The 17217-nt window shown below is 39.9% G+C and overlaps 1 protein-coding gene across 2 annotated transcripts; it reads right to left on the bottom strand.

Annotated features, from left to right (window-relative positions):
• Nucleotides 1–5309: 5309 nt before the first annotated feature.
• LOC135471753 (uncharacterized) lies at nucleotides 5310–15383 on the bottom strand. Of its 2 annotated transcripts, XM_064751080.1 has the most exons (6): nucleotides 15230–15383; nucleotides 12790–12968; nucleotides 11560–11786; nucleotides 10676–10879; nucleotides 9796–9878; nucleotides 5310–5839 (listed from the first exon to the last, which is right to left on the bottom strand). In XM_064751080.1, exons 3-6 carry the CDS (start codon nucleotides 11735–11737, stop codon nucleotides 5801–5803), a joined length of 504 nt encoding a protein of 167 aa, XP_064607150.1. In that variant the 5' UTR covers nucleotides 11738–11786; nucleotides 12790–12968; nucleotides 15230–15383; the 3' UTR covers nucleotides 5310–5800. The 2 variants fall into 2 exon arrangements, with proteins under 2 accessions (XP_064607150.1, XP_064607151.1); XM_064751081.1 differs by lacking the exon at nucleotides 15230–15383 and having other exon boundaries at nucleotides 12790–13065.
• Nucleotides 15384–17217: the final 1834 nt, after the last annotated feature.

Genomic DNA, 17217 nt, shown 5'->3' with positions numbered 1-17217 from the left:
CAGTGGAATGTCCGTCACTGATGTGACGTAATATGCCCCACTTCTGCGGGTATCCCATTGTCATCAAGATTGGTGCTTTCTATACTCCAAATTCTAGAGAAGGCAGCATTGTTCAAGGTGAACTTATATCTGGTGTAAAGAAATTAAATTTCCACGTTGTTTATTGTGATGTCGACATTCTGTTGTTGTTTATGTCTGTGATAGATATATTTATACCTTGACTGAATACATGTTATCTTATTCTTTATTCATTAGAAGTTAAAATAAAAAGTGAAAAAAAAAGGTAAGATTTTGGTGCTTGTCCATTTCATCATTATTAACCCCTCAGTAAGGCTCACCAGCCCTTCACAGAGAGAAGAGTAAATTTGGTGACCCAGACAACAGCAGAACCCTATGCATATCTGAATAACAAACTTGTTATGGTTTTTCATGGTGACTTGTAGTTAGTGAGTGAGTGCTTGGGGTTTAATGTCGTACTGAACAATTTTTCAGTAATATGCTGACAAAGGGATCCTTAGAGTGCATATAATGTGCCTCCTGATTGCAGGACGGATTTCCACTGCCCTTTTATCATGCTGCTTCACTGAGACGCCGTACCGAAGGAAACTAAGCCGCCCGCCCGAGCCATTATACTGATATGGGCCAACCAGTCATTGCACTATCTGCTTCAAGCTGAAGCGAGGAAGTTACAACTTATTGTTAGTGAAATCACTGGTGTTAAGATTAAGAAAAGACAACACTAGACCAAAGACATATATGCATGGATAGAATGTCCCCCATAAAGTTTAACACTCTGTTTTGCCTTTTATCTCTACAGCCTGGGGAACAGGTGACCCAACATTAAGTTTCCGGTTTCTCCATCATGGTGCCTCGCAGATTAAAAATTGATTTTCCGAGTTACTAGGCTCATCGGAACAAAATTCTTGTGGATGTTTAGATCTGTCTCCTCCTCTCTTCCGAAGTAATGGAGGAACTCTTATAACTCCTTCCAACCTGCATCAAAACGGTTAAAAGTTGTAAACTCATTAGTTCTTTTCTTTATTACGTCGTAATGTGTGAAGTTCTCACGCACTGCAACATCAGAGAGGAAAACGACGTGTCCTACTGTCATTTGGACCTTTTGTGCAGCTCGTCATCGAGTCTCCCATTAAGGTTAAATTATTTGCTTTTCCTTTGAAGTGGAGGCCACTGCTGTTCCACAATGACCAAGATTTGCCTCCCTTTCCAGAGGGCTGGTGAGTGAGTGAGTGCTTGGGGTTTAACGTCGTACTCAACAATTTTTCAGTCATATGACGACGAAGGAATCATTAGGGTGCATGTACGTGTAATGTGCCTCCTTGTTGCAAGACGGATTTCCACCGCTCTTTTATTTAGTGCTGCTTCACTGAGACGACTTACCGAAGGCAAGTAAGCCGCCCCGCCCGAGCCATTATACTGATACGGGTCAACCAGTCGTTGCACTATCCCCTTCATGCTGAATGCCAAGCGAGGAAGTTACAACTTCCTCTTTTAAAGTCTTAGGTGTGACTCGATCAAGGATTGATCCTGGATCTACCGGTCCCGAAGCGGGCGCTCTACCAACTGTGCTATCCGGGCCGGTCCCAGAGGGCTGGTGAACTCCAAATGAGGTACACGTAGTGCTCATTAAGTTTTTCCACAAAGGCTTATGAAAAACACAAAAGTGCATGATGGGAAATCTCATACTTATTTTGCTGCTTCCATTTCACTATTTGATACTTGTATGCATTCTCCACTAATCAGAGTGAGTGCGTGAGTGCTTGGGGTTTAACGTCGTACTCAACAATTTTTCAGTCATATGACGACGAAGGAATCATTAGGGTGCATGCACGTGTAATGTGCCTCCTTGTTGCAGGACGGATTTCCACCGCTCTTTTATTTAGTGCTGCATCACTGAGACGACTTACCGAAGGCAAGTAAGCCGCCCCGCCCGAGCCATTATACTGATACGGGTCAACCAGTCGTTGCACTATCCCCTTCATGCTGAACGCCAAGCGAGGAAGTTACAACTTCCTCTTTTAAAGTGTTAGGTGTGACTCGACCAAGGATTGATCCTGTATCTACCGGTCCCGAAGCGGACGCTCCACTAATCAGAGCTGAGGCAAGAAGTAATTGGTTTCTACCACACACTTATTTAAGAGATTAATGACCGATAAAAAAAAAATAGCAAGAAACTCACAGCATGATCAAAATATATATTCATTTTAATACTACACTTGGTTACCTTGTAGGTACGGAATTTATGCAACTCTCTCTGTTCTGTTCCATCCTAATTTGCAAGTACATGTTGCTTTAAACTTGCAGTGAATGAAAACTTTTCATCTCTGTTACTCAAATATGAAAAGAAAATATTACCTTTTTTAACCAACCTGCCAACAGATTGTACTCTTACTAACTGAAAGCTTGTCTGAACATATTCATATACAATATGCTCACATTTCAATGAATACAACAGAGTGATGTGCTGACTACTCGGTCAACCGCCTCAGTTAGGAAGGAATACAATTCCTTAGCTGCTTCGGTCAGATGTAATTCACAATTGAACATTAAACCTACTATATGTATTAGTAACCTTATTTTTACCTCTATTTAAACCATTTTGACATATTCTTGAGCAGGGTGTAAAACTAACATTGAGTTTATGTACTGTTCACACATGTACATGTAGGATACCATATACACAATGTATCATTCACACCTAATGAGGGCTACCATACACGCCTACAATGTATCATTCACACCTAATGAGGGCTACCATACATGCCTACAATGTATCATTCACACCTAATGAGGGCTACCATACACGCCTACAATGTATCATTCACACCTAATGAGGGCTACCATACATGCCTACAATGTATCATTCACACCTAATGAGGGCTACCATACACGCCTACAATGTATCATTCACACCTAATGAGGGCTACCATACACACACAATGTATCATTCACACATAATGAGGGCTACATACACATACAATGTATCATTCACATGAGGGCTACATACATGTGCAATGTATCAGTCACATATGAGGGCTACCATACACACATACACTGTATCATTCACATGAGGGCTATCATACATGTACAATGTATCAGTCACATACGAGGGCTACATACATGTACAATGTATCAGTCACATATGAGGGCTACATACATGTACAATGTATCAGTCACATATGAGGGCTACATACATGTACAATGTATCAGTCACATATGAGGGCTACATACATGTACAATGTATCAGTCACATATGAGGGCTACATACATGTACAATGTATCAGTCACATGAGGGCTACATACATGTACAATGTATCAGTCACATATGAGGGCTACATACATGTACAATGTATCAGTCACATATGAGGACTACATACATGTACAATGTATCAGTCACATGAGGGCTACATACATGTACAATGTATCAGTCACATATGAGGGCTACATACATGTACAATGTATCAGTCACATGAGGGCTACATACATGTACAATGTATCATTCACACCTAATGAGGGCTATCATACATGTACAATGTATCATTCACACCTAATGAGGGCTATCATACATGTACAATGCATCAATCACATATGAGGGCTACATACATGTACAATGTATCAGTCACATGAGGGCTATCATACATGTTCAATGTATCAGGCACATATGAGGGCTACATACATGTACAATGTATCATTCACATATGAGGGCTACATACATGTACAATGTATCATTCACATGAGGGCTATCATACATGTTCAATGTATCAGTCACATATGAGGGCTATCATACATGTACAATGTATCATTCACATATGAGGGCTACATACATGTACAATGCATCATTCACATATGAGGGCTACATACATGTACAATGTATCAGTCACATATGAGGGCTACCATACATGTACAATGTATCATTCACATATGAGGGCTACATACATGTACAATGCATCATTCACATATTAGGGCTACCGTACACGCATATGCTGTATCATTCACACACAGTGAGGCTACACACAAAACTGCTACCACATATTGTACTAGACAACATGGTTAAAATACCCATTCAGGGTGATAATATACGAGCAGAACATGTAACACACATTCAAAGTAAAAGTCAAAAAAAAAAATAAAAACTATTCAATGAAAGAGAAAGAAGTTGAGGACAGCTGGTAAAATCCTAAAAGATAAGACAGTACACACTGAATACAACACTCAGCCAGTACCAGTCTTCACGCTTATTTCCCATTTCGTAACCAAACATTTAAAGATGACTATACTTATTCAATGCCTCATGAACATGAGCTCTTGTAAGAAATCTTATAAATGATATATTAAAGGTGGAATGATTTGATAATTTTGTGAGCAAACAGTTTTCTTTTCAATTGAGACAAATAATGTGAATAAATCTGTTACCCAAAAAGCATGATTGCTATTGTTCAAATTTACATAACTACATGTGATAAAAGGGTCACTAAAAGTACCTATTGGCCAGTCTGAGATCCAGAAACATTGGTTTCTCTACAGGGACAGGTTATTACAAACACTTTTAACACTGAACAATTTGAGTAGGGCATCAGGAATGGAGTAATGTCCCCTTGTATTGAGAGTATCAGGTTTGGGATGTTTGGTCAGAACACTGTTAGCATAAATAAACAGATAAATGTAACTCACACATAGATGATCATAAAATATGAATGATAAGCGTGTTTGTGCATACAGGTTAAAAATGTTCCTAAACCACACAGATTTGCAGGTTTCTCCCTGTCGTTGCAATTTTTAAGTGAATGTCTCAGAGCAATGAGGATTCTATCCTCTTCCCTGCTGAACAATTCCTCCAGAATCATGATCATGACTGTAACTTCTCCTGACAGATATCAGATGATCGTTACAAATTCACGCAGATTTCTACAGAGCCATGAGGATTCTATCCTCTTCCCAGCTGAACAATTCCTCCAGAATCATGATCATGACTGTAACTTCTCCTGACAGATATCAGATGATCGTTACAAATTCACACAGATTTCTACAGAGCCATGAGGATTCTATCCTCTTCCCTGCTGAACAATTCCTCCAGAATCATGACCATGACTGTAACTTCTCCTGACAGATATCAGATGATCGTTACAAATTCAAGCAGATTTCTACAGAGTCATGAGGATTCTATCCTCTTCCCAGCTGAACAATTCCTCCAGAATCATGATCATGACTGTAACTTCTCCTGACAGGTATCAGATGATCATTACAAATTCAAGCAGATTTCTACAGAGCCATGAGGATTCCATCCTCTCCCCAGCTGAACAATTCCTCCAGAATCATGATCATGACTGTAACTTCTCCTGACAGGTATCAGATGATCATTACAAATTCACACAGATTTCTACAGAGCCATGAGGATTCTATCCTCTTCCCAGCTGAACAATTCCCCATAAATCATGATCATGACTGTAACTTCTCCTGACAGGTATCAGATGATCATTACAAATTCACACAGATTTCTACAGAGCCATGAGGATTCTATCCTCTTCCCAGCTGAACAATTCCCCATGAATCATGATCATGACTCTAACTACTGACAAAGTGATCCATGCCTAATGGAAAAGCCCACAATCCTATGAACCTCACTTCTGTTGGTTACAGGTCAGCTTATGCTTCCAAGCTGCAGGCACCATTCTGAATTATCCTGGTAGGATGTGGGGCAATACTCAACCACGGAGAGAGTTCTTCTGCAGAATGAGAGTTCTGTCTTCTAATCCCAGCTGAGCTATCCATCTCTCCATGACCACTATAATGACTGTAAATACTCCTGAACATCAAGGAAATCCTGCAAGTCAGATTGATGAGTAATTAGTAAGACATGATCATAATCAAGCACTTATTTATTTAACCTGCGGATGGTCGTGGGTTTCCCCCGGACGCTGCCCGGTTTCCCCCCACCATAATGCTGATTGCCGATGTATAAGCGAAATGTTCTTCAGTACTGCATAAAACACCAATCAAATGAATGAACGAAAAATTTATTTATTTACTTGACTGATGTTTTACGCCATACTCAAGAATATTTCACTTATATGACGGCAGCCAGCATTATGGAGGGAGGAAACCCACGACAATCCACGGGTTATTCACCGACCTTCACAAGTACGGCCAGAGAGGAAGCCAGCATGACTTGAACTTGACCACATTGGTGGGAGGATCCTGGGTCACTGCGCCCCGCTGGTGTGCAAACCTTCTCGACCATGGCAGCCCCCTGATCGAACACTACAGCTTAACAAATAAAATTAAATGACATAAATCTTCCTTAATAAAGACATCAGGGTCCTGTTGAACAAAGCATGTGTTGTGCGAGTGTCATTGTTGTGATAACACATTCTGGAGTTTTAAGTTGCCAAAAAAGTCCTTACAGCGGACCCCACAAAAGAGACATATTTCTCCACAAAGGGTCTGGGTTGATATAAATTCCTGATTGCCATTTTACATCGTTGCATACACATGTGTACAAGTTCAAGCCCAGGTCATGCTGGCTTCCTATCCAGCTGTACGTGGGAAGGTCTGCCAGACTGCCGTCGTACAAGTGAAATATTCTTGTGTATAAAACACCAATCAAATAAATAAATCCTTGGCGGCTTACCAATTTACATGTAGCTCCAACCACACTGGCTGTTTTTCACTGAGGTTTGTGGGGTCATTTACCAGTATTTTTTACAGGCTCTGACTGGTTTCCTTTACCGATAAATCTGACAGTACCGTAATTTATTAGAATGCTGGTTAAAACCAAAGAAATATATTAATGTTTTTATTTTATTCTTGTTCGACTTACTCATACAACAATTGTTTGCAGTCTGATTTAATGAGCGGAAAGAAAAGCAAAGTTGCTGGGTAAACCACTGACAATTCGCAGATAGGCACACCATATTGTTGACATATACACAAGTGGTCTTCGACAAACCAAACTAATTAGTGATGTGGAATATGATAGTGGAATTAACTGCACAGAGAAGGAGAGAGAGAAGGAAGATTACTGAAACCCATAATACCCTACTGTTCTATCGTTAAGGGTCAATTAGCATTCCCATCATCAGATCTTGCACAATTTGCACACTACTGACGAATTTTCGCAACATGCTGCGTACAGGTGTGCACAACATATTGGTGACATACAGACAAATGGTCTTCAGCAGACTTGACACTGCATACATCCGAACACACAAATATAAACCGGCTGCGAAGTGCATGTATTTTATCTCACCTGACGCGGTGTAAAGAGAAAAGAACAAGATATATACAGGTAAAGGAAAAACACTCAGAGACTGACTGAGATTTATTTATGTATTTATTTGATTGGAGTTTTACACGATACCCAAGGATATTTTACTTCAACTCACAGCAGCCATATTGATGAGAGGCTCCTGGGACAATGTGCCCCAACCACCGAGACCCCACAAACAGAGACTGACTGAGAAGTGTTGTCTCACCTAATGATGTGTGAGGAGAAAGGAGTGGGATATATACAGGTACGGAAGAACACCCAAACATAGACTGGATGAGAAGTGTGTTGTCTCACCTGATGATGTGTGAGGAGAAAGGAGCGGGATATATACAGGTAAGGAAGAACACCCAAACATAGACTGGCTGAGAAGTGTGTTGTCTCACCTGATGATGTGTGAGGAGAAAGGAGCGGGATATATACAGGTCAGTGAAAACAAACAGAGACTGGCTGAGAAGTGTGTTGTCTCACCTGATGATGTGTGAAGAGAAAGGAGTGGGATATATACAGGTCAGTGAGAACACCCAAACAGAAACTGGCTGAGAAGTGTGTTGTCTTACCTGATGATGTGTGAGGAGAAAGGAGCGGGATATATACAGGTCAGTGAGAATACCCAAACAGAGACTGGCTGAGAAGTGTCTTGTCTTACCTGATGATGTGTGAAGAGAAAGGAGTGGGATATATACAGGTCAGTGAGAACACCCAAACAGAAACTGGCTGAGAAGGGTGTTGTCTTACCTAATGATGTGTGAGGAGAAAGGAGCGGGATATATACAGGTCAGTGAGAACAAACATAGACTGGCTGAGAAGTGTGTTGTCTTACCTGATGATGTGTGAGGAGAAAGGAGCGGGATATATACAGGTCAGTGAAACCACCCAAACACAGACTGGCTGAGAGGTGTGTTGTCTCACCTGATGATGTGTGAAGAGAAAGGAGTGGGATATATACAGGTCAGTGAGAATATACAAACATAGACTGGCTGAGAAGTGTGTTGTCTTACCTGATGATGTGTGAGGAGAAAGGAGTGGGATATATACAGGTCAGTGAGAATACCCAAACAGACACTGGCTGAGAAGTGTGTTGTCTTACCTGATGATGTGTGAAGAGAAAGGAGTGGGATATATACAGGTAAGGAAGAACACCCAAACATAGACTGGCTGAAAAGTGTGTTGTCTTACCTGATGATGTGTGAAGAGAAAGGAGTGGGATATATACAGGTCAGTGAGAACACCCAAACAGAAACTGGATGAGAAGTGTGTTGTCTTACCTAATGATGTGTGAGGAGAAAGGAGCGGGATATATACAGGTCAGTGAAAACACCCAAACAGAGACTGCCTGAGAAGTGTGTTGTCTCACCTGATGATGTGTGAAGAGAAAGGAGTGGGATATATACAGGTCAGTGAGAACACCCAAACAGAAACTGGCTGAGAAGTGTGTTGTCTTACCTGATGATGTGTGAGGAGAAAGGAGCGGGATATATACAGGTCAGTGAGAATACCCAAACAGAGACTGGCTGAGAAGTGTCTTGTCTTACCTGATGATGTGTGAAGAGAAAGGAGTGGGATATATACAGGTCAGTGAGAATACCCAAACCGAGACTGGCTGAGAAGTGTGTTGTCTTACCTGATGATGTGTGAGGAGAAAGGAGCGGGATATATACAGGTCAGTGAGAATACCCAAACAGAGACTGGCTGAGAAGTGTGTTGTCTTACCTGATGATGTGTGAGGAGAAAGGAGTGGGATATATACAGGTCAGTGAGAATACCCAAACAGACACTGGCTGAGAAGTGTGTTGTCTTACCTGATGATGTGTGAAGAGAAAGTAGTGGGATATATACAGGTAAGGAAGAACACCCAAACATAGACTGGCTGAAAAGTGTGTTGTCTTACCTGATGATGTGTGAAGAGAAAGGAGTGGGATATATACAGGTCAGTGAGAACACCCAAACAGAAACTGGATGAGAAGTGTGTTGTCTTACCTAATGATGTGTGAGGAGAAAGGAGCGGGATATATACAGGTCAGTGAGAATACCCAAACAGAGACTGGCCGAGAAGTGTGTTGTCTTACCTGATGATGTGTGAGGAGAAAGGAGCGGGATATATACAGGTCGGTGAAAACACCCAAACAGAGACTGGCTGAGAAGTGTGTTGTCTCACCTGATGATGTGTGAAGAGAAAGGAGTGGGATATATACAGGTCAGTGAGAATATACAAACATAGACTGGCTGAGAAGTGTGTTGTCTTACCTGATGATGTGTGAAGATAAAGGAGCGGGATATATACAGGTCAGTGAAAACACCCAAACAGAGACTGGCTGAGAGGTGTGTTGTCTTACCTGATGATGTGTGAGGTGTGAGGAGTAAGGAGCGGGATATATACAGGTCAGTGAGAACAAACAGAGACTGGCTGAGAAGTGTGTTGTCTTACCTGATGATGTGTGAGGAGAAAGGAGTGGGATATATACAGGTCAGCGAGAACAAACAGAGACTGGCTGAGAAGTGTGTGGTCTTACCTGATGATGTGTGAAGAGAAAGGTGCGGGATATATACAGGTGCCTGTCCTGTTCTGAATAACGCCACATATTCAACGTCTCTCCTGAAATAAATAAAGCACAAATTCAAACAAGGTTACTTATACTCAAAATATCCTGAACTACTGTGACATTTCTGAAAATGATCAGATTTATTTATTCATCTGATTAGAGTTTTTCGCCATACTTGAGAATATTTCACTTATACCGTGACAGTCACATTACCAAGAAAGGAAACCAAGCAGAGCCGGGGGGAAACAAAATATGACCAATAGATATATCATTACATGTATATGAAACTTCAATAAAATGTTGCCTCAGTATCTCAGATACTGCAGCGTATGTAAGGAAGAAGATTCAAACTCATAATATCCTGTTGTTCTACTGTTCACAGATAATTAACATTCCCACACTCAGAACTCTGACATGCTCGTTCTCTATATTCCTGAATTATTTGAGTGATCGATAATGATGGATATTTTTTGATTGGTGTATACAACAGCTGTCAGGTTTATGGGTAGATAAAAACCCAGAGCAGAACACCAGACCTAATGACTGAGTACTGAGAGATTACAGCAAGGAAACAGGACTGGTTGTCTCGGTATAATGTGACTGGGTGGGGTGTCATGCCTGGTGTCTTCAGCATGATACTTCAGTGGCAGCAGCACTTGACTGCTTTGACATTCATCCAAAAACCTTTCTCATAAGCACAAGAATGTAAAGTAGGAATTTAAAAACACACATACAGGTAAAAACTTCCTCACTTCAGACTGACGTTAAGTTATGCCCAATGTCAACTGATGAGTTTTCCACAATACAGGATTTCTTTAAAAAAAAAGTAGCTAACAGGAGGAAGACTTACCCTCTATAGATCTGGAATAATTGCCGTCATTATCTGCTACAAAGTATGTCCCCCGGTTGAAACTAATCTGTTCCAGATTTTTTAGGTTAACCAGTATGTCTTCCAACAATGGCAGGAACAAAGTTGTTCCCCTTGGTTTCCACTCTTCTGTGTGAAATATGCGATCACATTTGGGTAATGGTAAGAAACTCTTGCTGGTAGAAACTACAAAAGTGGAACACACAAATTCACTGTGGTTTAAATGGTTCCAATATTTTGTCACCAGGGCCTTTATTCTTGTGCTGCAAACATATCTAAACATCACAGAATTTCAACATATTTCCAGACTATATTATCCCTGCCTACCCTCTACCTCAATAAAACATACAAATAATAACACATAAATGTGAATTACAAAGAACAAAACCAAAAATACACTAGGTTATGAAGGAGAAGAACATTCATAATTTAAAAAAGAAATTAAGTAATTCTTACTCCATATCCAAGAATATCATTAAACCCAAGTGTCATGTGATCTAGCACTTCAAATGTGAGCACTCGCTTGGCATTTTACGATTGAAAGAATGGGTATTTTAGAATCAGCCCAGTCCTCTGCCAAGCTGACTAACTGCAGTGTTGTTGTTGACAGCCCCTAAGCTGGTCTTCAGTAAGCGGCTAATCACTGCTATAATTTAACTCTTAAATTGCCAATACAGTAGAGTGAAAGATGCATGTATTCAGAGAGGAACACCTGAGCTGTGCATGAAATATTTAGCCGTGTTTTCTAAGGAATCTTACGAATCACGACTGCATGGTTCATCAGCTAAATGCATGAAAACTCAGCGACGACCAACTCTCTAATCTTTGTATAGTATCTGTTTCTGTATTAAAACCATGCTTCTTACCTGAGGGCATTGTAGTATGACTAGTAACGTTTACATTATTGAGAAGATGGCTGACGTCCTCGGTCATTCTCCTCTTCTTACAGTTATCTCCCATAAAGGTTTGTCCTGTGGGGTTTGTCATCACAGATTCCATGGGAAATCCCCTCCCTGGACATGCTGGGTGAACCAACCTGTCCATTGTCTCATAAAGTGTTAAAATGAGACCTTCCAAATGACTAGCGATGGTTCTGAAACGTACAAATTAGATCAAAAGCTGAGATAAAATAAGAGCAAGGGTATATATGCATTAATAAGGAATCCCATAAAAGTTTAAAAAGCATACTTTTTTTTGTGAGCAAAATCTCAAAACCGCACATGCTGAGAAAATCGAAAGTGCTGCCATGTTATCAGTATTAACCAATCATGCGCAAGTTCTTTCTATAGCCTGAGGAGTGCGCGGGAAGGTCTGCCAGCAGCCTGCTGATGTTCCTGGGTTCTCCCCGGGTTCTGTCTGGTTTCCTCCCGCCATAATGCTGGCCGTTGTCGTGTCAGTGAAATAATCTCGGGTAAAATGACGACGTAGTAGTTTCCAATGACGTCACCTAAAGGCTGTTTTACACTTTAGCTGTGTAAGGATTGGGTACAAGTGAGGAGTGAGTGAGTGAGTGAGTGAGTGCTTGGGGTTTAACGTCGTACTTAACAATTTTTCAGTCATATGATGATGAAGGAATCCTTAGAGTGCATGTTATGTGCCTCCTTGTTGCAGATTTCCACTGCTCTGTTATCTAGTGCTGCTTCACTGAGACGTCTTACCTAGGACATGTAAGCCGCCCCACACAAGCCATTATACTGATACAGGTCTACCAAAGTTACAACTTCCTCTTTTAAGGTCTTAGGTGTGACTCGACCCAGGATTGACCCTGGATCTATGGCTCCCGAAGCTGATGCTCTACCATCTGTGCTATCAGGGGCCGGTAGTACAAGTGAGGAAATATCACGTTTTCGGTTTCTCTAAAATGGCGACTCCAATGGCTCCATATTGATTTCATATTAAAAGTTGATTTATAGAATTACCAAGCATGTCAGAACAAAATTGCTGTGGGCGTTTAAGTCCTCTTTTATAAATAACTAGGGTTACATCATTTGTTGTCTTTTCTTTCAAGTATATTTACAGACATAATATCCACAATGGTTTAGCGCATGTTTGTGGCATATTAAGTATTAAACACAGCAGAACTGCAGTAGGCTTACCACAAAGAGATGAAAATCTTCCTGACTTTATGAATGATCCTCTCTGGTCTTTATGATCATCTGGCCTGACTAATAATGATGTAGGGATATAAAGATATGATCAAAGCCGAACACCCCCGATCATAATGACATCATACAGCAGCTGCATCCTGTCCATCCTGTCTTTTCAGATCCACATCCTGAAAGGCAAACAAATAACATCATTAAAAGACATTATCTGATAGGAAGTTAGGATTACATAAATCAGCTTCATTGGATCCCAATAATCTCTGTCCACACACACACACCCACACACTGATATCATGCCTATAAATACTGATAGATTAAAATCTTCAGCACCAGATAGCCTACATGTACATCCTTTATAAGTAACGGGGTTTGTATTTGATGCAAAACATCTAGAGTAATGGGTGTTCATAAAACTGTCATGTAAAGCTTTTACAGATAATATCTGTTTCAATACTTCAAATGGAAGCAGAAATTAGTATAAGCATTTACTCTTAATGCTGTCAATGGCATACAACAGGTAAATATCAATTAAAGGTACCGATAATGGCTCTGTACATAATAATCTATCTAACCAATGACCTCGTAAAGCATTTTCGATTAGCACTAAAAGCCGACATCCCCACGCACATTCTGGTGAACCAATGGTAATGTAAATAATCGCAGCGTTGCAGCAAATAAAATGTGCCAGATTTGAGAGCTAAGATGCATCAGCCACTGCATCAATCTCCCTGCAGCAGGATTATTTATTAAATGCTTGACCAAACAGCCTTGAATACCTTTCCGAATAGCACCAAAGCAAATAAAGGGTATCGCTACATCGATCTACTGCCTCAAAATTTTAAATTCTCTTCACAATGCTTAGTTTTTGCTACTGAAAGTTGAAATTTGGACACATTTGTCTCAAGATAACATTAATGAGGTGAGCAAAATTTAAATTTCTAATGCCCCAAGTTAAGCTTCAGCCCCAGCTCTTTCGACTCTGCAGCAATTATTACATGTAGCTTATTGCTTGATCAAGCAGTATAATACAAAGTGCCTACCTCATATACAAAGATTATGTGCAAACAAGCAACCAGAGAAATAATTACAGGGTATCACAATATCAATTTTTGCCATAATAAGCAGCACAGTACAAAATCACTTAATGCACAGACCTGACTGAATAAACGCATACGCCCACGTGTATTACCCTCACTTTATGGCATACACAATATTACCAATCTACATGCACCTTTATACTGTCCTGTACCCTAATTTCTAAACGTTTTCGCCTATGAAAGAGCAACTTTCAGCCTGATGTGTGCACCTACACATTTAATCTGATTTTGAACACAAAACTAAAGGCCAAAATAATGCTCTAGGAATACGCTTCAATAAACATCTTGCAAATATGCGAAAAATGGCTGAAGTTTTACAGTACAATTTATCTATGCATGACTACATGTATATATGACAACTAAGCAAGGTTTATATTCTCATTCCATATAAATGGCCATAGAAATAAAAAGCTTCATCAGCAGCTGTTCCAGGGCTGCAGCATTGACCTAGCCCTTGACCGAGCAGCCCTGTAAGTAGCTACTGTACCTCATGTTTCATCAAAAGACTCTGCACAAACGCATGTACTGTATGCACCAACATAAGTACCGGATATCACCTCAAACTGAACACATTCATGTACACTAATTCCTCAACCATTCCACATCTGCAAGAGTAACATTCAATACAACTTATGCAGGATTTGGTGGGATAAAACAATACTGCGTTTGGATCGTCAGTTTCAGAGCTTCACAAAAAGGTACAACTATATCAGACTTCATAGAATAATTCTCTCAAAATACACTTGAATATACCTCTTGCAAATATATGATAAGGTACATGGCTTACATAGCGTCGCTACATGATGTCATTCTTGTACACTTCATAAACATGTCAACATTTTCCCTCAATTCTGACAGGGGGCAGGGGCAAACTCTTAGCTTTATACTTACAAGTAAACATGTATTAATTACAACTAGCATGTTTTATTATAATTCACATTACACCCGTAGTGTACACTGATGGCCGTGTACAATGCACTTACTGTAAACATACATAAAAGCAACAGGTATTTCAGACAAGAATGAGTTATCACAGCGTTATGACATGCTGAAGTGGACCACTTACCTGCACAGAATAGTGACTGGTATTTACCTGTACATACATGTATGTCTATATTGCATATGCATTTACATGTAAATATTTTACAGAGAATTTACACAAGAAATATGCATCAGAGCAGTGACATGTTATAGTGGGCTACTTACCTGTACATACAGAATAGTTTTTAAATCTGCTATACATACATGTACATGTCAACATGTAACACAGACAGATCAGACAAGACTGAGGCATCAGAGCACTGACAACTGTTAAAGCTGCAGACTTTACCTACCCCAGCTGACATGGACTGAAGTTCTGTGCTATTGTGATTATCTACACACTGTGACACAGGTATATGTAGCTGGGCAAAACATTGTCAGGCAGCAGCCAATGAAAAGGGGCAAGAGAGAGAAACTGTGATCTCCAACCCAGGCCCCAGGCAGACAGACTTCCAATGACAGTCTGTAAACATACATGTACAGGGTCAAGACTTACACATTTACCAAACACCCTCTAAAAATACAAACTGTTCTCTTAGTAACAGGGAGACTCACTTGACATTCCTTCATGGCTCACACCATGGGGCTACAGTGTAGATGAGTGTCTTATATACTTGTGTCAAAACAATAATACTCCCACATCAACAACACTTGTATAACATCCACCTTGTAGTAGGGTGGCTACACATCCATGTAGCAGAGATGAACAGCGCATATGTGTAGCCTACATGTAGGCTGCATGTATATACTACAAGTACATGTAACAGTAAGCCCATGCTCTTTTAATATTCTCTCATGGATGACCTGGTTTATGAGATGTGCACGTACATTCTGTAGCTGTCATATAAAAAAAGGGGAAAAAATCACTTGACAGATGCATCAACTACTGATATACGTCTATAAATAGATATGGCCGGCTTAAATAAGATTGACTCTCTTGTATACATAGGCTTAATTAGGTCAAAAACTAATACTGGCCTTATTACATTAATTATTTATTTAGTTATTTCACTGATGCTTTACACTGTCCTCAAGAATATTCCACTTAATTACACGGGTAGCCAGTATTATGGTGGCAGGAAACTGGGCATGGTCCAGGGAAGACCCATAACAATCTGCAGGTTGCTTACATGACTTCATCACTCAATGTATATCTAAATGTAGTCTACAACAAACAACAGACAATATGTTCCTTTTTAATAACACGTAGACGATATTCTTGGGTTGTCTTTTCCTTCAAGTAAATCTTTACATCTTATAAAAAAAACTATACTGGAGATTTTTGGCAATAAAGCCATACTTATCAAATTAAAATTATTAAAGTATCAAATAAAATTTGTCTGTATTTACCATCAACTCAAAGAGATTGTCTCTCAGCAAACATGACTCGTACCTGTACTATATCACGGGGCTGATATTTTGTGAAAGGTAATTATTTGGGTAAATCTTAAATAGCCACAAAAATTCAGCTACTGATCAATTATTTTGCTCCAAAACCTCTAGTTTAGTCTCTTACTGAAAATGTCCTATTTTTTTGTTGTTGTCAGTCAATTCATTGATTAATTTCTTGATTTACTAACACTCCGTTTACATATTCACGAAATATAAGTATGGTCTTTGAACACAGAAAGTGGCATGCATGTACCGTGTGTGTTTACTCATGGTAAACTACTGAGGTGTGACATTTGGTCAGGTAACTTTGGAGTCACCTCTGGTGACAGGTCAAGACATTGTGGCTACAGAGGTTTACACCAGTGGCATGACTGTCTGCGGTCAAGGCAATCAATATTCAGTAACAGCATGGTCTTTGTCACAGCTATTCAATACTAATACATGTACCACAGTGGTGTTGTTAACACTGACACTACATGGGAAAAGTTGAGGTTATGTGTGGGCATAGTTATATATATATTTATATATATAATATTAGTAAACAAAAGATGTTTACATGTATTTTCATGAGCAAAAATAATCTGACAATTGCAAATATAGTTTAATCCATGCAACTATATCTCTCATGTTAGTTATTTATTTCAATGGTGTTTTACGCTATGCTCAAGAATATTTCAATTACTCAATGCCAGCCATCATTATGGTGGGAGGAAACCAGGAAAAGCCCGGGGGGAAGACCATAAACATTCCTAGGTTGCTGGCACACCATACAATGCACAAATGGAGAGAAAGCCAGGATGAGCTGGATATGAACTTACAGTGACTGCACTGATGAGAGGCTCATGGGCCATTGTATTGCATGAGCCACAAAAGCCCCTAAATATCTCTC

Source organism: Liolophura sinensis, chromosome 7 (assembly GCF_032854445.1).
Source record: "Liolophura sinensis isolate JHLJ2023 chromosome 7, CUHK_Ljap_v2, whole genome shotgun sequence".
In the NCBI taxonomy this organism is placed as follows: Eukaryota; Metazoa; Mollusca; class Polyplacophora; order Chitonida; family Chitonidae; genus Liolophura; species Liolophura sinensis.
Note: the sequence above shows the minus strand (reverse complement) of the source record. Positions and strands in the feature narration are given on the sequence as shown.